This window comes from Lolium rigidum, chromosome 4 (assembly GCF_022539505.1).
Source record: "Lolium rigidum isolate FL_2022 chromosome 4, APGP_CSIRO_Lrig_0.1, whole genome shotgun sequence".
Lineage (NCBI taxonomy): Eukaryota > Viridiplantae > Streptophyta > Magnoliopsida > Poales > Poaceae > Lolium > Lolium rigidum.
In genome coordinates, this window is record NC_061511.1 from 29827026 (window position 1) to 29851272 (window position 24247).

A 24247-nucleotide genomic window follows, 5' to 3' on the forward strand; every position below is an offset into this window, starting at 1 on the left:
CGGTCAGACCGGCTGTTGGACCGGACCAGCCAGCCACAGTCCCGGTCAGACCGGTTGCTGGACCGGACCAGCCGGCCACAGTCCCGGTCAGACCGGCTGCTGGGCCGGACCAGCCGAGGCGCTGACGACGCGGGCGAGCCGGCCGCGGCAGCCTGCCAAGGCAGGCGCTACAGCCAGCCAGCGAGTCGACCGCGGTGGCCGGCGTAGGGCGGATGATGGAGGAGAGCCGGTGCAGAGTCGACACCGAGGTTGGAGTAGAGGCGCGTGATGACGGCGGCGGTGGGCGACTCAATCCGATCTATGATCGGTAAAACCAAAAAAAAAAAACGCCGGTCGAGCGACCGGCGGAGCAAAAAAGAAAACCAATCTACAGATTGGAAAAAAAAAGACTCCAGGGCAGCGGATCAACGGATCGGCGAACGAACCCTCATACGGGTTGCGCGGCCCCCGGAGTAGGCCATGGAGATTGACCTCCCCGGGGGCGGCGCGGGCGGAAGCGCGTGCGGCGGCTAGGTCAAGGTCGGCGCCGCTCTGATACCATGTAGAAGGATAGAGAGGGAGAGAGATTGACGGAATATGTTGGATGTTGTATTGCGCCTCATGAGCGAGTATATATAGGGTACAAGACTTGGAGGCTAAGAAGCTCTCCTAGAGATAAGACAGGAAATGAATAACAAATCCTATACAAATCCCGTGACATCTAATACTACCTAATATATCTCTAACACCTTCCGTCTCCGGTTTAATCGGCCTCCACCGGCTGTGCATGGATTACGGGAGTTTCTGTTTCCACTTCTCCGCCACGTGCCTTCTTGCGTGTCTTTTCTTTTTCTTTTCTTCTTCCTGGACCTAATTTCCTCATGTGTCTTTTCTTTTTCTTTTCTTCTTCCTGGACCTAATTTCCTCATGCGTCTTCTCCTCGGTTCATACGACTACCTATCTGCAGCGGAGAGACCGCTGCTCTTTCTTTCCTCCCCTTTTTCTTCCGTCGCTGGATTTCCTTTCCAGGTTTTGATCTCAGCGTTTCCTTCTGGTTCTTCTCCGTTTGGCGTCCCGCTTTGTCCCGTCTTACTCGATTTATTTTGTTTCAGGAATCTGCTTGGTCATGGATGCTGCTGCAGGTCGTTGGGGAGGTCGCCCGGTTCCTGTACCGCCGCCTTTGCGCCGGCTCTTGCCGCGTCTTCATCATCTTAGCAGCTCGCCTGCGGTTAGCCGTACCCGCCGTCTTCGCCGGTGCATCCGTCATACGCGTCGCCGGCTTTGCCTCCACTTCCTTTGCATGTGCCTTCGGCGCTGCGTTTCCGCCGTGGCCTGGATCAGCTGCTTCCTCGGCCGGGGTTCTCGCGGCCATCGGCGGGACTCCTCTGCTGCTCTTCCTGCCTCAGCTGTTGGTTCAGCTGGTGCTGCTGCGTTCGATCGGCCATCTTCTGGTTCTGGGTCTCCTGCTTTACCTTATGTTGCTTCTTTGTCTGCCATACAACTGCCCGGAGGAGGTGTAGGCCGGGGATCAGGTCGTCGCCGCGGCCGGTCGTTCTCCCTTTCTGCTTCTCTGCGTGCACGGGCGCCGTTCCGAGGATACTCCTTCCGATGTGTGTTACTCTTGCCGGTTCTGCTGTCCGTCTTCCTGGGCCTGATATACCTGTTGTCCACCATTTTGGTTTTCCTATGATCCACACCATACTGGGTCTTCTACGGACATTTCTTTCCGCCGATCTCTTGCCTCTCCTTCGATGTTAGATGACATACAATCTCGGAGGCGAGAGATAAGTTTAGGCAAGCGTCCTGTTGAAGAGGTTCCACCTCTTCCTCTTTTATCTTCCCTTTAGTTTGCCCTACCTCTGCAATATCATACTTTTTCCATTAGGCATGCAGCTGTACCGGTAGTTTGCGAGATGATCGATCAAGCAACCACTTGAGATTTATTTAAGTATGTAAAGTTTTCGCAATTATTGTCAGCCTTCTGGCTTCTGAATTTTCCATTTAACTGAAATCGTCACGATATGTATTTCTCTGAATTCAGTGTTTGGGTTATAAACAGAACATCACCAGCAATTGTTTTCCTATCTGCAAAATAATGCCATTATTTTCTTTCCAAATTGTAAAAGTTCTTTCCTTTGCAATTATGTTATCTACAGTCACTACATCAATCTATACGCAATGTAAGTTCTGCTTGCCAGGCGTATTGCACTGATATGCGTGACCGGCTGTTGCATTTTGTCTTGCCAACTGTTAATTCTCCTTCACCCATTCATCCATTATTTATAATTACTTTATGCAACTGAGAAAATTTATTGCAGCACAGAAGTTCTATCTTGCAGCTCCGCCGTGTCACCAGCAATTGTTTTCCTATCTTCAAAATAATGCCATTATTTTCTTTCCAAATTGTAAAAGTTCTTTCCTTTGTAATTACGTTATCTACAGTCACTACATCAATTTATACGCAATGTAAGTTCTGCTTGCCAGGCTTATTGCCTTGCCTACTGTTTCCTTGCTGTTTGATTTCCATACGCTTTAGCGTTACACTTTTCCTTTCATTTTATTTCATTCCCATGGATCCTTACTATTTGATCTGTTCATGGTTGGTTTCATTAATTTTCTCATCTAGATTTCCCTGCTACCATATGCTCTATTCTTCATACATTATGCTGATCGATATGTTACTTTACTATACACTTTTTATGCATACAAATATTTCGTGATCATCTCATGTTACAGGAGATTTACATAGGTGACAATGCAAGAAACATCAGTCAGAGATATCAAACCTCGAGGATCTCCGAGGCGTGCTGTTGTACGCATTTCCCGGTCAGGGGAGAACCGGAACAGAGACAACCACCTCTATGAGATTGGTTTCATGTTTGTTGATCATTTGGTACATCTTCCACACCAACATTTGTTATCTATCTTCTTTCTGTTTCCTGCACATGAGACATATGCACTTAGTAAACGCTTAAGATTCAGTTATTTACCAACTTATATATGCCTTTCAATAATTATACCACTTACAGGACTGTGATGTAAAATCATACAAACATGTTTACATACCTTTTCTTATTTCATCTGTTTTCTTCAGCATCTCTCTTTGACATCTTTGTTTTTAAATTTATTTCTCCATCAATACCCACATGAACACTTATCCCATCCATTCAGCTATTCTCAACTACAAAAAAAAATGCATGCAATCAAATACGCTTTCACATTTTATCTTTTAGGTATATTCTTACAATAGTATGCATTTGCCAATAAGTGTTAATCAAGAACAGCATATTCTACTTGAATTTTTTGTTTTCCCTGTCGAATGTACACTTAAACTGTACTTATTCTGCAGGGTACCACCATAGAAGGTTCCCTGCTCGAACACCGTATGGATCAATTCAGGGACAAACTAAAAGAGGGAAAAGTATACAAACTAGAGTCCTTCATGATTGTTGATCCCCGGACCAGTTATAGAGCAACAGATCACTGCCATAGGTTCCGAATCTCACAAAACACAAAGATAAATGAAATGCTGCTTGAGCCTGAAAACTTTCCTCTATATGGGTATGATGCAAAATCCTTTGATGATGTCCGGCTCGTGTGGACGACCCGGAAATCCTATCAGGTTACTGTTTAGAAACAAACCATGTATTGCATATCACACTGTATTCTCACGCTTACATCGTTTTCTCTTTTGTCACCAACCTTCAGATGTTGTCGGACTGGTGACCATGGTTTCAGACGTCATTCCATCAAAGACAGGAGATCAATCAAGAAGACACATTTACATAAAAAATGAAAGGTATAGCATACACTGCTCATTTCGCTTTAGGCAGGTAGCCAGGTAGTATAAAAATCACATGTTCTGACATCTCTTATTCTCACTAAGTGGTGAGCTTGCCATTGTCACCTTGTGGGAAGAACAATCCGAGAAGTTTGATGCAGAGGGCAATAGGGCATTCAACCGATTTCTCTGCAAGAAAACGTGTTCATGCTGTTCGTGGGGATGAATGTTACCCTCTTTAAAGGTACATCAATCTTACAAATTTTGTCAGACGGTTTTAGCTGTTTAATATTATAGATTTTTTACTTTTATTGTCAGCATTAATAACACAACATGTTTTTCCTTAGGTATGCTAGGCTTCAAAGCACTTCACTAACCCGCTGGCGCGTGAACATACCTATTCCTGAAGTAGAGATGCTTCGCGATAGGTAACTTACACTATACCTTATACTCCTTAGACTTATTAACAGATATGTAAACCGGATGTACACAAAACATTTTCTGCAGTCTTGGAAATAAGCGGTACATAATAGACTGGGAAGACTTTGTGGGTGCAAAAAATGAAGCAACTGAAACAACCCTTTACGATTTATGCAAGCAAGACACCGCCGCTATCGTGGTAAGCCTCTATGTGTGCTCAACTGCTCATATTGTACAAATTAGACAATCATCATGCCAGCAATATACTAATGCATACATGTATACAAACTAAGTAGCACTAAACTTTGCAGGGTAACAATTACAAGCTAAACATAATGGTTACCAATTTGGACAATCAAATCAATTGGTGGTTCTATTCTTGCAAATTATGCTGGAGAAAAATGGTTCAGTATGGAACTTCTCGCAGATGCCCTACCTGCCGTACATCAGGCGAGCGCTACAGGTATTGTTATGGGCAAGCAAATAACAAGTGTCAGATAAATAATTGCATCTTATGCATGCATGCTCTAAAAAACAATACATCTATACATGTATAGGTTGAAGGTCAGTGCAGTAGATGTGGAGCCAAACACTGAAGACCTACCCGTCACTGGCCGCTTCACATTCTTTGGCAACTGCGCCGAGGCTCTAACGGGCAAGGAAGTAGATCTTCTTGCGCCACTCACTAAAGGTCGTCCTAACTATGTCCCTCCTGCCATTATTGCCGCGGTAGGCAAGAAGTGCACAATCACTTGGGAAGTCGACCAGGAAACCTATGATGCTAATCCTGGAGTAGTGTTCCTTACCGTCTCAAAGGTGCATCTACTGACTGACTCAGTGCAAGTGGTGGAACCTTCTACCCAAATCAGCTCTGCAATAGCTGACAAGACGATTATGCCAATTGACCACCACCCAGAAGGCAGCTCCTCACAGGCAACACCTCCGAAAGACGTACTTGAATCAATCGATGCTGAAGAGGATGAGGTAGGTAGTGCAGTATTCTATATAATAAACTAATCCTACATCTTCTAATGTATTTTTCTAGCAGGACAAAGGCAAAGAAAATGAAGAGCAACGACGATAAAAAGGGACCTACAAAGGCACTGTTCAAAGGAAAGAAGTAAACTTTCCCTTTTTAGGTAAAAGTAAAAGCTACGAAAGAGCTACATATTCCATCTATTACAGTATCCATTGACTCATCGTGTACCTTATATTGATTATTACAGACTACCATCGCACGACACCATTTATTACAGTACCATTCACTCATCATGTATCTTATATTGATTATTACAGACTACCGTCGCATGACAAAACGAGGGCAAGCACACTATCAGGGCGATCAAGCAAATAAGTGAAGTAGTCACCTACGGATGCAGCTTCATACCAACCTTCTACCTTTGCCTCCTAAGTTTATGTCACCTAATATTACTCAAGATCAATACCCCTGCAATCTCTTAGGGTTGCATACCTAAGACTGTATATGTAGAAGTTTGCTTTTCAGACCTCCAGTACTACTATCTATGTATAATTATCCAGTATGTAAACCTAATTATCCAGTATGTAAACCTTTCGTTATTATGTGCCTTAGAACTTAATGGGCTAGCAGCTTACTAACTATATTATCGTTTCATGTTTTACTGTCGTTGCTTCTGACTGGTGGCTTACACAAATACAAGCAACTCCATCAGATGTAACTACACGTATCCACTACCACATCATTACACTTCTCCATGTCATATTTTACATAACATTGATGGCATTAGGATGAGATAGGTAACCTTTTTTGCTTCTTCACTTCCATCAGTAAGCAATTCAGCTACCACTCCCCTGAAATGTATATCTAACACAGAGAGCGGTAGCGTCTCCTGTACTATCCAACGACAGATATGTTTCTGTTCTACAACTGAATTACGAATTGGCAAGATGGTTTTGTGGAAAAATCTGAATTTTATATGCACAAGGAAAGTAAATAAAAACAATGTCAATAATTTTGTGCAAAAATCTGTACCTTATATGCAGCAGCAGAGTGCACACAAAAAAAAATCATAAAAAAATACTACATACATCATACTATCAACCCATAGAATTTTATATACGATTTCTCAAAATTATACATTCGTATATGCACACACAACTACTACGTCACAGAGTTCACCATTATGCTAGCAATACAAAGGTCCAGCAAGTTTTAATTGCAGAAAAAGAATACAACTATACACCATCACATTAGTACAAATAATTTCAATAATTTAATAACAAGGCAGTAGAGGCATACCGAGCCATTCATCCCTTGGCGAATAAGGGCAGGAAAGACAAGCAATCGCTCCCTGCCTCCACCTACGCACAGTCTTCTGAAGAAAGAAGAACCACCTTGGCCTTGCTCCATTTGCCTTATGTGCTCCGCTGCGTCAAGTCCCTAGACAGGCCAAGCAAAGACTACAGCCGATTGCTTCTCCGATTTGTCTCCGCCGGCTCATGCGCCGCCGAATCCAGAAGGGAACGGCCAAATTACGAGGACCGGTGGTACACATTCTTACGCCTACCGTAAATCAGCCATGGCCTTGCTGCAAAAACTTATCCAGCCAAGAAGAGAGAGAAAGGTAAGAGAAAGTCGACCAAACTTTCCCTTCGCTGACTTAGGACATAATCCACTCACTGGTTCATTTTTTTTAGAGAACTCACTGATTCAATGACTACTCCATAAGAAATTCTCTATTTCAGATAACCCCAGCCCATTACCAATGCACTGTTACAGTCTAAATGGGCCTAACCAAAAAGGCCTATATGCTGCCTTCTAAAAAGATATACACGTTAGCAACTAATGAGCCAACAAAAACCTAAATATCAAGAAATTTAGGTAAAAAACTTATGCTTATCTACTACCTCTACATACGTATTGACACAAATATCCTCCTTTATTCAGTTCCATTTATTTGATTGCACAACAAAGAACTCCTACATCAAAGAACTCCATCGAAGCAAAGTTGTCGATTTGCTAATACGCTCGATCTGCAGCCCCGGAATCACAATACTTGAAAACAGTCGACTGGACACACATGATATGATGATAGGTAATGTCAATTTTCTCCAAAGTACGGCGCCAACCTTTAATCAACGTCTCCACTTTCATCCTCAATGTCTCATTCTCTTCTTCCACACGATGAAACCAACAATATAATCTTCCTACTACACAATAGACAGTACGGGCGCGGCGTGCGCCGCGCCGCACACTTCCTAGTAGTTATAACATATCGAATGGAAAGCCAGATACCCACATATATATATTGCCTTGCACAGGAGCCAATGGCGTATCGTGATTAACATTTATTGGGAGCAGGATAAAGTTATTGAGTAGCACGTCTATGTATAAAAATGGTAAGCTAGATACCGACATATATATTGCCTTGGACAGGGAGCCAATGGCGTATCCAGATTCATTTCCCTTAGACTAGCCACAATGGGAGTATCATAGGTAGTATCATGTATGCCATGTAAGCAAAAATCTTATGTGACACATCAATTAATGAGGAGAGAGGTGATAGTAGTATTATATGTAGATACCGTATCATAGCACGTAAAACTAGAAATTTTAGTGGTAAACACATCGTGTACACATATTTGCATTGAGATTCTACAAAACATTAAATAGGATAGAACTATGATACTAATTCATGATACTATGCATTGTAGGTGTTGTATCATAAACTAGTATCATATGTACGATACTAGTCTATGATACTTTCCATTATGACTAGTCTTATATAGTTATAGTAGATCGAATCGCATCCACGCATGCCAAAAATAAACGAATTGACGCTGATACGGTCGTCGAAGCCACCACCCCTATAAAGTGCGGCGCTGTTCATTGTGGCAGGACTTGTCTTCTCATCTCTTTGCAATCGAGCGTGATGGGTTCCTTTTCTCTGTTCGCCGTGTTGCTGCTCGTGCTATTCGCCCGTGGAAACAATGCAGCAAGGCTCTACCCAACTAGCCAAAAGGTACTATGTCTGCCTTGTGCCTTCTAGAATTAACTGTATGTTTTGGCCACTAACTTTTTATTGTATTTTATTTGATCTACAAGTCCAACAACGAAACAAGCTTTTTGGTTCAACCTCGATTGCTTCAACGATTGGCGGATACGACTGAGTCTGATACTATCTATACCTACGTACGTATATATCATCTCCCCTACCTTAGTTCGTTGCAAAGATAGCAATATGTATACCTTATTTAATATGGCCTGATTTGCACACTTTTTTAACGACCTATGTAGGCGGCAGATCACGAGATGCAAGCGGGAGAGTACTATGGAGTCAGCGTGACCATGGACGTGTCAACTTCTTGCTGACCAGCGACCAGTACTCTTTAGCCGGTGTTCGAATCTTCAACGAAGGAGATGGTGCAGCAACCAGTTTGAGTTTCATCCAGATCGGTTGGGAGGTAATCTTGTAACTATCCTAGCTACTTTTTATATCCCTCAGCTGTCATTAAAATACATGACTTATTTTTTGCTAGATTTAGATATATCTTCAATTTAAATTTGCAATGCTATGTATATATGTTTTTTTAGTGTTGCTATGTATATATGTACACTAGCTTATGTTGTCAATGATTTGCTACAGGTTAGCCCTCGAACTTACGATGGTGATTCAGGTACTCATTTATATGCTTCTTGGTCGGTAAGTGTTCTTGATTCGTCAGCTTGGATTTTTCCACCTTTTCATGTATATAGAACTAATATTTGTTTTAAATGCAGGTTGATGGGAACAAACATTTCTGCATCAACACCAACTGTCTTACTGGTTTCCAGCCTGAGGCCGGTGCACCCATAGCTCTTGGTGATGTCATTGCGCCAGTTTCTCAGCCCCAGGGTGCCAAGCAAACTATCACAATCAAAGTCATTAAGGTAGGTTGAGAGAGTGGTACTTTCTTGGCACTTAGAATATAAAATTATGTTCGGTTTAATATGATCTCTTGCATTTACTTGCTTATTATGATACAGGATAGCACATCGGGAGACTGGTTGGTGCATTACGGTTTTAACCAGGGTGACCCCAAGCTGATCGGTCGTTACCCCAAATCTTTATTCACTGGCGGCTTGGCAGATCGAGCGACCCACATCAACATCGGTGGTGTAGTGGTGGCCAGCAATACGGGTCTTGTTCCCATGGGTAGCGGCTACCTTGCAACAAATGATAGCATGGCCATGGCCGCGTCCTTCAGCAACATCGAGATTATTGATCGGAACGGGAAAGCTTCGCTCTTGAACCACGACTTTCCAGGCTATGCAAACAAACCAGACACTTACTCTGTTAGTCCTGTTATCAATGGACAATTCTTCTATGGTGGGCCCTATCGGACGACCACATGATTTAGAGTTTGCACAATAACGTTTTAAGAATGTATTTGTTCAATATGAATTTATCTAAAGCTATGCAATCCTTTGGTTACCAATAACCGTTACAACATTTGGTTTGTTATATGTCGTTGTTAAACTGTGACGGATGTTGTAAACACATGAAAGATGGCCATAATGTATTTAAAATTATTAAAACACTTTGCCTGAAATGGTGGCTGCCACGCAACACCCACGGCGGGGCACACCGGTGGACGGTGACGGACATAGGCACGACGATGCAACAAAGCAAGATAACGTTGGGCAAGTAGCCTAACAGACCGGATCTCCCAATCCTGAGTTTAAAGGATGATGCACATTGAGCTTCAGCGAACAACTACCGCTTCAAAAACCTCTTTTCCCAACTCGCTATTGTCCGCACCCGCGGCCGTCGATCTTGGCGCCTCTGCGCCGGACTGTGGGAGGCGCCGGGCTGTTTTCGCGAGTGTGGGTTTCGGCCCTTCCTCCCTGGACGTCGGTCACCTCTCATTCTACCTTGTCTCCATCGAAAATGGATGGGTTCGCGCCATTGGTAGGGTAGAGAGATGGTGTAGGAGGCCGTCGAATTGGAGGTCGGGGTTTGGGATCTTGGGGCGTGACGATTAGTTTGATCTGACCTTAATAAGGAGGCAAGGAAATATTTGATTCAAGGTGATTGGTGTTTGGCTGTTTGCATTCCATGTTTCCTTTTGAATTTCCGTGATCGTGGCGGTCTTATGATTATGTGTATTCTCCGCTATTCCTTGACTGGCGATCTCGTGATTGAATTTCTTGTACTACTAACTCTCAACGGCTCTAGAAAAAAATTGATCTCACTGCATGTCTCCTCGCATCTCTAGCAGAGCCCGAACTCGCGGCCGAAACTGAATAATTACGGCGAGAATAGAGGTTCGGGCCAAAACTGGGCCAGAACGGAGCATGAACTCGCGGCCTGGCCCGTATAACGAGTTCGGGCCCCCGAGAAATCGAACGGTCGCCCCGCATTAAAATGGGCCGTAGGTTTCCAAACCCTACTCCCCTCCGCCGCTTCCACTCCCTCCGCCGCCGCCTACCCCTTTTCCGGCGAGCAATCGAGCAGCCCCCAGCCACCGATCCACCCTCCTCGTTGGCGCGATGGCCTTCCGTGGCGGCTCAGCAGGCCGCGGCGCCGGATTGGGCGGCGGAGACTCGCCGCCGCGTCCCCCCGTGTTCCGCACCGACGCGGAACGGCGGGAATGGAAGAAGTCGGAGGGCGCGTGGAAGCGCAGCGTCCGCCGGTGAACGAACTGGAGGCTCACGCCCCCAGAGCTGGCCAGGCACGGCAACGACGGTGAGGGGTCCTCGTCCGGCGGCTCAAGCCGCGCACCGCGGCTCCCCATCGCGGACAGCATCGACGACGACGCCCTCATCCCCGCATTTTGCTTAACTAAGTAGCGATCACCGGTGTACAAGTATTGTAGGTTTAATTTCTCGAACTATGTAAGTTTCGATGTTCAATCGGAGCATCAAATTCATCTATATACATGATCATCGCCTAATTTACCCGCGACATTTCTAATTCCATCTTTCAGTTTCACTTTTACGGATTTAAATCTATGACAACGATTTTCCGGCCCGTAAACACGAGTTCGGTAAACTGAACTCGTATTTTTGAGTTCACATATTTACGGCCTCTGCTAGAGATGGTCTAAGCCGGCACACACTATCCACGCGCTCCGCTCCGAGAACTACAGCTGCCTCGCTCCAGGCACTACACCTGCTGGGTAGGGCTACTGCCATACTATCCTCCCTTTTCTACATCGCCTCACAATCATCCGGTGTTTTTTGTCCGCATTACCCTCTTTTTCATCCCTCACGATTACCTACGCTTGCGGGTATAAAATAATTCTGAACCGTGCCTCTTTATGTTACTTCAAACGTTCTTCAACATTGGCACTTCTGTATTTTAACCAACAATTTATCAGCTAAGGGCGTGACGTGGTGCCGCGCCAAGCTTCCTAGTTTTTCTTAAAAGCAGGATAACTCATGGCCTCTGCATCAAGGTTTCAAATTCCATGCTTTGGACAACTGAAGAATCTATTTTCGTCGAAGGTATGTACAGATTGATGATTCTTCCTCAGATGCTGCATTAATGCTTCACATTCAGTCACGTAGCAGTCTCTTTCTATGCTTTACATCTCCACAAGATCACTAGAAATATAAATCAAATCAACTGCACACGCAATACCACTTCGAATTGACAGATCTTCATTTCAAGACAACCTTCTGATTTCAAATACAATCATTTTCAGGCAGCATTGTACCGTGGCACTGTTACCAGCTACTAGATTGTGAGATCAGAGCAAAATCACAAGGCTACTTGCTGCCTATTCAGTAAGTGTCTTCATGGACTACCATGAAGTTCAAAAGCATGTATTGATCATTATACTGTATTCTACAAGCACTCTCACCAACTATTCTTATAGTCATGTACACTAGCGGTAGAGGGATTAGCTACACTTGAACAGAATGAAAAGAGAGGAAACCGATCGCTAGATAGTCCTCAGTATAGTCAGTGCCGATCATGGTAGCGGTGAAAGAATGGTGCAAAAATTCCCTAATAATGTTCACTTCACACCTTTCTGCAAAACTGTCACTCCACAGCATCGACATTTGGGTACACCAATGAGTTGTCCACTGGAAATTCCATAAACATTTATTAGTCAGCACAGTAGTGAGAAGCAAGAGCATATAGTGGTATGTATGAACCACCAATGCAGATCAGAATAGCCAATGTTTTATTCCTCAAAATGTTAGGTCAAATAATGAACCAATGATCTTACATGCTAATCTCACTCTCACCTGGTGTGCCGTGCGTGATGATGACGATGTCGACGCGTTCGTTGCTGATGGGCAGGTCGATGAGCAGCGGCGAGAGCTCGGCGTGGGCGCCGGCGCGGACGCAGAGCGTGGTGTGGAGCGCCGACCTGTTCTGGCCCAGCAGGTTGGCCAGCGTGAGCCGCAGCTGCATGAGGCTATTGGTGTTGATCCGCACCGTCCGCCACCCCTGCTCGTCGACCTCCCCATCGGCGCCCGCGCGCACGTACCGGATCTGCCGCGACACCTCCTGCTCCGTCGGCGGGCCGCCCCGCCGCCGCATCAGCTGTTGCAAAACCGATCCATCGATCAGCATGCAACAAGTGACACAAGAGGTATCATGAGATTCTAGAATGGCGGACGATGCGTATATATATACCTGTGGCGGGGGATCGATGAGGGTGGGGCGCTCTAGCCGGAGGGGCACGGCCTCGACGGCCCACTGCAACATGGTGCTGCCATCGTCGCCGGCGACGGTGACGGCGACGCGCCACCGGAGGTACTTTCCGTTGGCGCGGAGGTACCTCCCGGCGGCGCTGCGCATGACGAAGGAGGCGCGTCGCCGGATGGCCTGCCAGAGCATGCCGCGCGGCGTGTTGGGGTGCAGCCGGCCGTGCTGCACGGCGGTGACGCCGTGGGTGGGCCCCATGGCTGCCTGGACGTCGGTCGCAAAGAGGTAGCGGCCGTAGGCGCCGCGGAGGAGGACGAAGGGCCCGCCCTCGGCGCCCTCCACCGCGCCCTCCACGGGCTGCACGGCCCACACCGTGTTGTGCGCGGCCCGCTGGCTGGAGAGGCACACGCCCCGCCCGTCGTCGTCGGCGGCCAGGTACTTGGTCCGCCGCACCCGGCAACGGAGACGCACGAAATGCACGTCGTCGAACACCTCCATCGGCCGGATCGAACGAGCGACGGATGCGGGGAGCCTGGGTCGGGCTGGGTTTTTTTCTTGGTTTCTCGCGAGGTGGAAGAAAGCCAGAGTTAGTTACGGTGGTTACGGCCGGACTGCGTGCGCGCCACAGCGGGAGTGTTTGAAGCGGGCGTACGTACCTCACTGAGGTCCAGTGTTACATTACACTGGACTTGCATGTCAGTTCCCTTTTAACTTTCACGTCAAATTAAAGATGTTGGATAGCTCCATCTATATAATTAAGATCAAAAAGAGTTATGATTAACGTGGACTATATATTCACTCTTTCCCAAAATTTCCAGAGTTTTAATTAGCTTTGTTCGAAGTCAAATGTTATAGTGTTTGACAAACCGTATATATATGAAATAATATCAGGAGCAGCATCTAATACCAAATCCATAAAATATGAATGTCGAGCGAAATGCTTGATGAGCAACCCGAACCAACAAAAAAATCCATAAAATATGAATGTAAATTGTTGATGTTTCTAATAATATTTATCGAGTGAATTCCACTTTTTACCCCGTAATTCTGCAGTTGTGACCAAGGATTTCATTTTCATTGAGATTTCAACGTAATACACTGAATTTCAGTAATTTCGGTGGACACCAAAATAATTACCTTTCGGCCAAAATATTTCAGTCATTTCAGTAATACACATGGATCTAAAAATAATTCAAAATATTTTTGAAATTTTTAAATATTTTAATTAATTTTGATAGAAAATTTCACCCTTTTGGCCGAAATGAAAACCGAAATCAGTGAAATTCACTGAAATTCAGTGATTTCAGCAGGGGCTGAAATTTTTCTGAAACTGAAATTTGAAACCATGGTTGTGACACTAATTGTCCCGTTGAATAAAAAATCATCTAGATTATGCATTTTAGAATAGTTGGACCCTCGATTTCCGGTGTGTATTCATTCGGCAAGCTATGAGGTGATTACCTACTTCCAAAAATATCATTACGGGAATAAGAGAATTCTGAACATAATCGTAGATGAGGGCCGATATTTACACATTTTGTCGCACCACATCGACAAAATACGCCGGTCCTATCTAACAAAAACAAACAAAATGCTAAATTGGGGTAAAACCATGTTTAAAAACTCCTGGATGAGATATTTTTGTAAAAGTTGCACTAAATAGGGTAATATGTGTCACAAATACGTAAGGGTAAAAAGTGGAATTCACTCATATTTATTTGATATCATCTACAATAGCGCATGTAGGCCTTGAAGATTATAAACGCCAAGACACACGCCTAATCGCCACTATGGCGCTAAGGCGGCATTTACCGCCAGGAAAAACTATGCCAGGAAAGTGCAGCCACGTCGTTTTTTTCTCGCGGCACTTACATATCCACGGCGAGCTCTCGTGCACGACACGGATAGAAACATATTGCTATATTAATTGGCGGCCCAAAATTTACTATCATGACCACTCCATTGATCATGACACAAATAAGTACGACGCACAATATGCCGTGTTAGGTAGATCATTTACCTTACCTAAATTAAGCACAATCAACAATACATAATCAAGTGATCTATTACTTCATTTCAGATAGTAATTTCCATTTAATTAAGATATCAAATTCGATTAGGTAGAGAATAGAACCTCCCTCTTTCCTACCAAATATCCTCAATACCACCAAGTGGAATGAGACTTCATCTTTGTCGTCCGTCGCTGCTCACAGTAGCTCACGACCGCTCGATGGAGACCATCAAAGTTCAACTTGGATCACAATCGATGCTCGCCGGAGGTCAGTCCTATCCCCCAAACACTAAACCCTAAAAGCCAAAAATATAAACTGTACAACCCAAAATCTTAAACTTCAAACCAGAGTTGGCTTGGGTTTGCAGGAGCTCCCCGTTTTATTTCAAAGCTTGTTGGGGGCATCCACTATCATTTTTTGTTTTGTTTTCTAAAGCGAATAGAGTAGAATACGAGATTTGGGGATAGTTGGAGTGCCACCAAAAATGATGATCCAAAGGAAGCACTCCGAAGTCCAAAAGGGTTTCGTTCATAACAATAGTCCATTTTGTAAGATATGCCGCAGTCCTAGCAATAGATGGAGCGAAGTACTCCCTTCGTGTTCCGTATTTTTTTAGCTAACTATTCATGATAAAATATTAATTAAATTAATATGAATAATATAATAGTATATTGCATTACGGTACTAATAATATTTATAATTTATAACTAATAATAATATATATAATAAATCAAATTTAAAGAAAGTTTGACTTTGACCAAATATTATGTGCTGATTAAGAGCACTTTTGATTCATAGAATTTGTATAAAAATTATGCAGGCTTTAGATTCTATGAAAAATTTCCTACTTTGTTTGATTCATAGGAATAAATTTTAGAGGAACTAATTCTACAAAAATCTTGTAGCTGTCTTTTCATAAGATTTTAGAGCATCTCCACCGGCGCACCCTATACAATCGCCGGCAGGGTCGGCGGTGCTGCTGTATGGGGGGCGCCGGCAGTGCATCCTCTATTTTGGGGACGCTGTTCCGTCCCCAATTTTTTTTTTCTTTTTACAATATTTTAAAACAACATATCAATCACATTTTGTTCATACTATATTCAGTAATTCATACAATCACAGAAATAGTACTTAAATTATTCATGCAATCAAACAAATAGTACTTAAATTATTCATACAATCAATCAAACAAATAGTACTTAAATTATTCATACAACCAAACAAATCATACAATCACACAAATATAAATAAAATCATGCATTGTTGGCGGCTCCTCTCCTCGCCCACAAATACGCAGCTAGATCTGCCTTAAGTTGTACATGAACACCTGCATCTCGAATTTCATTGTGCATATGAAGAAAAACGGCAAATTCTTGGGGTAGATATTGTACCTCAGCAAGTGGCCCTGATAATCAAATGGTTGATCATCCTGCATAGGTTCATCGCGCTCGCTCTCAATGACCATGTTGTGCATGATCACACAGACGTTCATCACCCCCCACATCTGAGACTCAGACCAAGTGAGTAGGGTACCTGACAATGGCGAAACGCTGCTGAAGCACCCCAAAAGCACGCTGAACATCCTTGCGTGCTGCTTCCTGGCATGTTGCAAAATAAACTTCCATCTCGTTTGCTGGAGAGGGAATTGTCTTCACAAATGTACCATACGTCAGGTAGATACCATCAGCTAGATAGTAACCCTTGTTGTATGCGTGGCCGTTTACCTCAAAATTCACGGCATGGGCTTATCCTTCAGCTAGCCTGGCAAACACCGGAGAGCGCTGCAACACGTTGATATCATTTTTTGTTCCTGCCATGCTAAAAAATGCATGTCAAATCCAAAGGTCATGGTCTGCCACCGCCTCAAGAATGACACTGCACTCAACATTATGCCCCTTGTAGATCCCCTGCCAAGCAAAAGGGCAATTCTTCTAACCCCAATGCATACAGTCAATGCTTTCGAGCATCCCAGGAAACCTTCTTGCTGCATTTTCTTTGCAGGATCCGAGCTGTATCATCTTCTCTTGGTGCTCTCAAATAGTATTTAGCAAACACCGCTATGATGGTTTTAAAAAACCTGTAGAGAGTCTCTGTACATGTCGACTCTGTCATCTGTAGGTAGTCATTGGCTGTATCTGGAGGAGCTCCGTATGCATGACAGCGCATTGCAGCAATGCACTTCTGAATTGAGGTGAAGCCCCACAAACCTGTGCAATCTTGCTTGGCAATGAAGTAGTTGTCGTACTCCCTGACGCCGTAGACAATCTTCAAGAACAACTCCTTGTTCATCCTAAACCGACGCCGAAATTCCTTCGGCGAATGAGTCGCGTCGTCATTGAAGTAGTTAGCGTCAAGCAGCATTGCGCCGGCTTGACGATGCCGGTTGATGTTCCTCCTCTTGCCTGGCTTTAAGCCACCCCGCCGAGGCACGACGAAGAAAGGCTGGCGAACACGCATCATGCTCATCAGAATCAGCTGCTGTTGTTACCGCCGAACAGTGATAAGGGCAACGGTGGTGATGATGATCACGTGATGAATACATCGGAGATAACTTGATGAAGTGGATGATAACTTGTATGATGCAACGAGATCTCTCGATTGGTCCCTGTCGCCAATGCAACAGCTCTCAACCCTGCAAGATATTCACAACTCCACACACTTGCGCACGTAGCCGACGACCACGAAGCGGTAAGTTGCAACCGTCTAATTCCCAATGAAACAACAGATCACACAAGACTTTCAGGGGTTCAACACCAAATCGATGCAATATGGTGTAGAGATTCAATAGAGTTGCAAAGCAATCAACTATGAACTAGGGTTTATCTTAAACGTGGTCTAAACCTAATTTTGGGGCGTCCTGGGCACTTATATAGGGGTTCAGGATGACCTCAGGTCGAAAAGATACAAAAATAACCGACCCAGAATAGATCTGGTCGAGACAGACTCGGGCTCGGCCGGCCTGAGGGCCGATCAACCGGGCCTGGGGCCGGGCCATCCGGTCGGAACCGGGTCTGGCGCCGGACTTACTGGATAGTGCCCGGTTGGCACAGGCGTGGGCTTTGGTTTGGACCGGGCAGATCCGGCGTGGGATCCGGTCGTACCGGAGCTGGGACCGGGCGGCCCGGCGGCACGGCCGGTCTGACCGGGCATGACGCCGGCCTGAACTGCATCTCCTCCTCTCGCGTATGCCTCCCGCTCCTCCCTCGCGCGTCCATGGGATGTCTTCATGTCCAGCTCCATGTCCAGCTTCACGTCCAGCTTCTTGTCCAGCTGCTCCTCTCCTCCCCGTGCGATGCTTGTTTCCTCCTCATACCTGATCATACATAAGTAATACGACTTAGGCAGTATAAAGTTCTCATCGATCAAAGTATCACATAGGAACAAGTTCACATGTTGTTTAAGTAGCTTCGCACGAGCTCATGTCATTGGTCCAATCCTGACTTCATTGGACTTGAGCTTCACAGCAGCATCGTCTTCATCTTGCAATGACGGAGGTAGTAGTGTAGTAGGGATGTCCTCATCAGACAGCCTCAGTGTTCTACTCCTCCGTGAACAGCAGCAGCATCATCTCGTCATCGCTGTCCATCGCGGCAATCAGATGAACACCTTGCAGGCGGGGCGGTTGTGCCGCAGTGGCGGCGAGCTCTGTTCCGGGCGAAACAGCGGCCGCCGGTTGATGGTTCTCCAATTGCGTAGATCTGATGATATTTTGGATGCTGGACTTTGTCGGGTTTGGTGACACCATCATAGAGATTGGTGAAGACCTTTCCAACGGTGATGGATTTGTCGATGAAGTTGAGGCTGTCGGTGTCGCTCGAGTCATCGCTTATATAGGAGTCCGCAGATGACTCGAAGGACATGTCGCTGAAGATCTTGATGAGTTTTTCGCTCGCCCTGGTGCTGATGAAGCGTGGCGATGAAATCTCCTCGTCGCCTGACTCGATTGATGATGCTAAACTTGAAAAATCGGGATCGACCGCTGATAATCCCGATGAGATCGGAATTTCGAGACGATACGCTCCTTCTTTCTCGACGCGGAAGTGAAACTTTCCAAACGTCATCTCCATGGGCTCCTCCAGATACGCATATGCGTCCAAACGGGAGGGCGGGTGAGGATTAAAATCAACGAGACCAGTTTCGATCTGTTTACCTCTGTCCACTGCGTTGCTTCCAGTTGATGAAGTCGACGATTTTGAACGTGCCATCGAGATCAGCTCCTTGACACCTCTAATTCCCACAGACGGCGCCAATTGACAAGGGATTAACTTATCAATGCCTACAAGTTGTAGACTAGGGTTTTAGTCGGAAGTAGAGGGCAAGTAGATCTCGAAGGTTTCAGCCGAAAAGTACTCGACGATATGAAAACTAGGGTTTGTGAGACAATGATTCGATCCTTTCTTTGTCCCTCGACCCCCCCTTATATAGGAGGCAGAGCCGAGGGATTCTTGATACACAAGTTTACAGAGTCCGGGAGGGTTTCTAACCCGTCCCGCAAGATTACAAATAATGCTTCCTATTACAACTCTAGCTTTCCTTAATAACAATTTGGGCTTCCGACTCTCCTTATCCTTCGGGTCGTGGGCCTTCAGTAAACCCCGGGTACTATCTTCGGCAGGCCCATTGGGGATGCCTATGTCACCGAGCCTCGCGATCTTGTCGTCCGTTATGTTGTTCGGGTACTCAAACTCCCGGCCCTCCGCCATGGTGGCCAACTGCCATTCCTGGAAAATGCACACGACATAGTCGTCGCTGTCGTCCTTGACGTCCTTGTTGTGGTACGCCAGCGCCTCGATGTAGTCCTCCTCGTCGTCGCCGTCACAGTCGTGGTCATCCTGTGCAGGCGTCGGCGCCTGCCGTATTCAATGATGAGGCACCGGTGGACGATCTAAGGGGAAGTCCCTATCACCCAGGAACCCTGCCCTCCTCCTCGCATCCTTCTCGGATTCAAGATAGTTGCACCAACTGTCGGAGTCGATGGCGAGCTGGGCCAGGCAAGCGGCTCAGCTGGAGGCATGGGGCAAGGGCCGCAATGGTATGGTGGCTGCGTCGAGCGGCGCGCGGGTGCGCCGCGGCCAGGGGAGCAAGGCCGGAAGCGGAAGTGGCCCAAGATGGGGAGAATTGGTGGCTGGGCTGAGGGAGATGGTGAGCCGGTAGTTCCGGCCCGGTACCGGCCTGGTACCGGTCCGGATCCATTAAGAAAAATGAGCATGAGAGGTACTGGGCCGGTACCACCAACGGTAGTACCGGCCGGCCCAAGACTTTTTCCTTTTCTTTTCAATACAAAGAGGATTACTAGAAACGCAATTACTCAGGATCGGAAACTCCGATTGAGGTGAGATCAATTTTGCTGAAAACATGGAAAAGAGTGGAGGATGATTTTCCTATGGATTTAGAGGTGCAACCTCTCAATACGGTACACCAGGAAAATCATCCAACTCGAACATGCAACATGCGATGCATCCGGAATCCGTTTGCGATGAGTTAGAGATTGTCATGAGAATGAACACAAGATCTAAAACATCTCATGGATAAGAACCAATAACAACCAAGAAACATGATGCAATGCATGCAAGGTTTGAGCTCTCTCCGATGATGCGACCATCTATCCTACCGAGCACAAACCTTGACCTTGCGTGTTCCACTCGAGCCAGCAAGCTCCGTCTTCATCCCTCTTCAACCTTGTGCATGCCACCATCTTCATCCAACATACACGCCACCGTCCTCATCCATCTTTTACGCCGTCTTCATCCCTCTTCATCTTCTACACCTTCTTCGCCCTTCTTCGACACCATCTTCATCCGTCTTCTTCATCGAACTCGATCTTCTTCCTCTTGCAACCTAGAGACCAACATATGGCTCAAGCATTGCCTATGGACACGACCTAAGAGAGAGTCTCAATACAACCATTAGTCCATAGGGATTGTCATCAATTACCAAAACCACACATGGGGGCTCCATCTCCTTTCAGGTGCGCAACAAATAATACCACTCGCGTGCTCTTATCGGCGCCCTTTCCTAATAATCGTTCACCTATAGCGTTTTCCCTACTAGTGTACTAGAGGAAATATCGACTCCTTTTTGTAAACTGCAAATAATGTGAGGAGTTGTGAAATATTTGTCACTTAAGAAATATTTGTTAGCATCTTGTAATGATGTTGGCGGTGATAAGACTCATTGCGTGGTGACCGTATGCTAAGCCTTTTCGTTAGGCTTACACCCGAGGTCTTAGTGCCTTACTGACTTGTTAGTTGGGCTGCAACTGGGTCCAAGTTTTCGAGAATTCGACGGGGGTAATCAGCTACTCGGGCTTCTGGATGTGAGGTATCAGATGCTCGGAGCTGATGATATGTAGCGTGAGTTTGCATAGCGCAGCCTCACAAATGCAAATTGTTTGCTTGGTTAATCATTTAAAATAGATGTGGATGATGGTAGGCTCGAGAAAAGAGGACAGGACAATTGTGGACAGTGCATGTTTTGCAACCAAGTTGATGAGTCTGCAGCACATCTCCACTTCAAATGTAGCTTCACCTTAATAGTGTGGTCAAATATCAAGGAGTGACTTGGCATTCATGATATTAACCCTTTGGATTGGCATACCGCTCCTACAGTGAGAACATGGTGGGTGCATTTGATTTATAGAGGAAGTAATTCGAGGAAAGCAATTGTCTCTTTGGCAATGCTAATCTCCTGGGAGATTTGGAAGGAGAGAAATGTGAGGGAGTTCTGAAACACTTTCTTCATTTCAACGGCTATCTTAGAAAAGATAAAGATCAACGCAAGATTATGGTCCTTAGCTGAGCTAAGACTTTTTGAGTGTTGTTATGCCGCAAGAGAAGACTTTGTCTTGCCCATAGGCTTTTGCCTAGGCCCTTTGGTTTGTAATTTTACTAAGACAGTCTTCTATAGTAATGAAAATGGCATTTTTTTAAAAAATAGGGCCTGAAACAACTTTTCTGATGGTTGAGTAACACACACACAATTTAAGGAAAAAAAACATGGTTAAAAATACAGCGTACAAGCATTCGGACACCTTGGATACACGGTTACAAATTTTCTCATAACCAAATGAGACCCCCACTGCTCATGTCTTAAAGATTTTGATAAAAATAACTTAGTAACATGCATGTTGCACCTAACTAGACCGACTCAGTATGTGTAGACGCTGAGCTACCTCCACCATCGTTGGTCTTTGATCTACATCTAGGTTAAGGCATTTCACGACCATACCTGCTAAATCATCAAGAAGCTCCAAATTTTCTTGTATTGCAATTTCTTGGTCAAAGAACTCAGTCACCTCCTGTTGATTTTGGGCTTCAAGAAAGTTCCTTACCAAGCTATTATTCCCAGAATGTATGGCCCTCCTTCTACTAATAAGCTCCAGAATAACAACTCCAAAACTGTATACATCACTTTTTTCAGTAAGTAGGCCTTCTTGTAGATATACCGGATCCATATAATTCATGTCGCCAATTACTGATCCAGTGTATTCATTGTCTCTCACAAGCAACCTAGATATGCCGAAGTCTGAAATCTTGGGTGCAAGGTTATCATCCAGGAGTATATTTGCTGGTTTGACATCACCGTGTAGAATTCTACTATTTGCTTGTGAGTGCATATAAGCTAGACCATCCGCTGACTGTGCAGCAATAATTAGACGTGCATCCAAGTTGAGAGGCACCCTGTTATTGTGAAGAATGTCATGGAGGCTACCTTGGGAGATAAACTCGTAGATCAGCATGGGGGCATCAACTTCAAGACAACAACCAATGAGCCTAACAATATTCCTGTGGATGACCTGAGATTGGATGATGACTTCATTTGCAAACTGCTCACTCTCTAGGATACTACCATTAATCGGCTTTTTTATTGCAACTATTCTGCCATCAAGAATGCCCTTGTAAACTTCACCGAAGCAACCTTTTCCAATTAAGTTGCTATTCTTTAAAATGGGCCTGAGCTCCTCCTTCTTGAAAAGTTTAATGACATTTGCCCTTTCTAATGTAGGGCCGCCATTCTTTATGAAGAATTCTTCCATCTTCTTTTTCTCATTTCGAAGAATAACAAGAAAAGATAAAATCACCGCGAGAAGAATACCACCTATCGCACCTAGATGGACATGAAACAAAGTTAGTTTATCTCACAAAATTCGCGATTGTAATTCTAGCAGAAATATTGAGTATGAGAAGTAAAAAAGTTCCTTTTTCTCATCTACTCAGAGTAAATAAAAAAAGTGTCTAAATCAAGACAAGCAAGGGATTAAAACTCCAAGGAAATTAAGTTTTGAAAGACAAGAAAAACATTAGCCCACAAATTACAGACAGGTCGTTTAATTTTGATGGAAATTAAACAGTACAACCGAGTGATTGAAATCCTATGGAACAATTATATATACGGCTTGTGTCCATCTAGAAATCTAGAGGCAGCGTACGTTATACACGCGTTCCTATGTTGCTGATTAAAATATGGAAACAGGTGGATTCATATATCGAAGCATGTTCCTGCTTGTGTAAATAATTGTAGGAGTGACTATTTGGCAGTCGACTGATTTACAATTTGTTGTAAGTCAATTTTTCTTCCGGTTATGAAATGACCCGTGTCATGGGAAAAAACATCCAAATATTCGACTGATTTTTAATTCATCCAAAGTTGAATTATCTTCCAATAATTATAAAATGGCAGTGTGGCATGAGAAAAAGTCCCCAAAATCCTTAAATGAAATCATTAGCTAGGCGGGATATTTCTTCAGTTTGTAACCTGTAATTATCAATATTTTTTTTGAAAAGAGAGAAAATTCATTATGTGTGGATTAACATTATAGCTTTATTTTCCTAAAATTACATGTTCCGGATCATGTAAATACAATTGTAATGAACTGTATTTTTTTTACTGTGACTATGGCGGGCATAAGCCAGCCTGAACATATTTTTAGCCAAGAAGAAAATGTGGCCACCCCCCAAACCTGGGGGGCGGTTGGCCGATGAGAGAAACTCATCGCCACCCAAGCACAACGATCACAAGGAAGAGCCCCCATGACACGCAGGAGGGACATCCCAGCTCGAGGCCTCGCCGAAGCAATCGAACGGCTTTGGTCCACCGAGACCCAATAACGACACTGTACCATCGACGCGATCGAAGGGCAGCATGCATCCTAGACCACACTAATCACCGACACCATCTGTGTCAAGGGTGTGGCCGAAAGGTCGCGCGTGGCCGAGACGACGCCACGACGCGCGTGTGCCACCAGCTGGAGTCCAAAGGCATCGCAAAACAGAGATGCACCCATTGACTACTCACACATGGAGCACCCTCAACATGCCAAAGAGCTCCGATAAGGACCCGACAACGAAGTCCAGGAACCGGCAAGAAAAAGACCACCGCCACTACTGCCACAGCTCACCTCGCATCGGAGGGGAGACCACACCCATGGCCAC

At 45.0% G+C, this 24247-nt stretch overlaps 2 protein-coding genes, 3 long non-coding RNA genes and 1 pseudogene across 6 annotated transcripts; 3 read left to right on the forward strand and 3 right to left on the reverse strand.

Moving 5' to 3' along the window:
* Positions 1-882: 882 nt before the first annotated feature.
* On the reverse strand, positions 883-6515 carry LOC124705518. Its single transcript, XR_007004053.1, has 4 exons — positions 6459-6515; positions 3046-3160; positions 2766-2918; positions 883-1838 (listed from the first exon to the last, which is right to left on the reverse strand). It is a non-coding gene; the product is annotated as an uncharacterized LOC124705518 (long non-coding RNA).
* Positions 1227-3782, forward strand: LOC124705520. Its single transcript, XR_007004055.1, has 4 exons — positions 1227-1793; positions 2716-2872; positions 3329-3601; positions 3688-3782. It is a non-coding gene; the product is annotated as an uncharacterized LOC124705520 (long non-coding RNA).
* LOC124705519 lies at positions 3935-4380 on the forward strand. Its single transcript, XR_007004054.1, has 3 exons — positions 3935-4004; positions 4108-4188; positions 4268-4380. It is a non-coding gene; the product is annotated as an uncharacterized LOC124705519 (long non-coding RNA).
* Positions 4497-5779, forward strand: LOC124705516. 2 transcript variants are annotated; one of them, XM_047237222.1, is made up of 4 exons: positions 4497-4643; positions 4738-5164; positions 5226-5319; positions 5477-5779. In XM_047237222.1, the coding sequence occupies exons 1-3, from the start codon at positions 4516-4518 to the stop codon at positions 5262-5264; spliced, it is 594 nt and encodes a 197-aa protein (XP_047093178.1). In that variant the 5' UTR covers positions 4497-4515; the 3' UTR covers positions 5265-5319; positions 5477-5779. The 2 variants fall into 2 exon arrangements, with proteins under 2 accessions (XP_047093178.1, XP_047093179.1); XM_047237223.1 differs by having other exon boundaries at positions 5229-5319.
* Positions 6516-12189: 5674 nt separating the features above from the next.
* Positions 12190-13302, reverse strand: LOC124646827. Its single transcript, XM_047186878.1, has 3 exons — positions 12793-13302; positions 12399-12699; positions 12190-12233 (listed from the first exon to the last, which is right to left on the reverse strand). Exons 1-3 carry the CDS (start codon positions 13300-13302, stop codon positions 12190-12192), a joined length of 855 nt encoding a protein of 284 aa, XP_047042834.1.
* Positions 13303-21871: 8569 nt separating this feature from the next.
* The window catches only part of LOC124646828, a 55776-nt pseudogene continuing 53400 nt past the window's right edge, over positions 21872-24247 (reverse strand).

What these genes read in the sequence shown, in the direction of transcription:
- LOC124705516 (XM_047237222.1), top strand. Translation starts at nt 4,516, where the DNA reads ATGGTTACCAATTTGGACAATCAAATCAATTGGTGGTTCTATTCTTGC. An exon ending in ACATCAGGCGAGCGCTACAG is followed by an intron (nt 4,644 to 4,737) that starts GTATTGTTATGG and finishes ATACATGTATAG; the next exon opens with GTTGAAGGTCAGTGCAGTAG. An exon ending in TCGATGCTGAAGAGGATGAG is followed by an intron (nt 5,165 to 5,225) that starts GTAGGTAGTGCA and finishes GTATTTTTCTAG; the next exon opens with CAGGACAAAGGCAAAGAAAA.
- LOC124646827 (XM_047186878.1), bottom strand. Translation starts at nt 13,302, where the DNA reads ATGGAGGTGTTCGACGACGTGCATTTCGTGCGTCTCCGTTGCCGGGTG. An exon ending in TCATCGATCCCCCGCCACAG is followed by an intron (nt 12,700 to 12,792) that starts GTATATATATAC and finishes GTTTTGCAACAG; the next exon opens with CTGATGCGGCGGCGGGGCGG. An exon ending in CATCACGCACGGCACACCAG is followed by an intron (nt 12,234 to 12,398) that starts GTGAGAGTGAGA and finishes TGGAATTTCCAG; the next exon opens with TGGACAACTCATTGGTGTAC.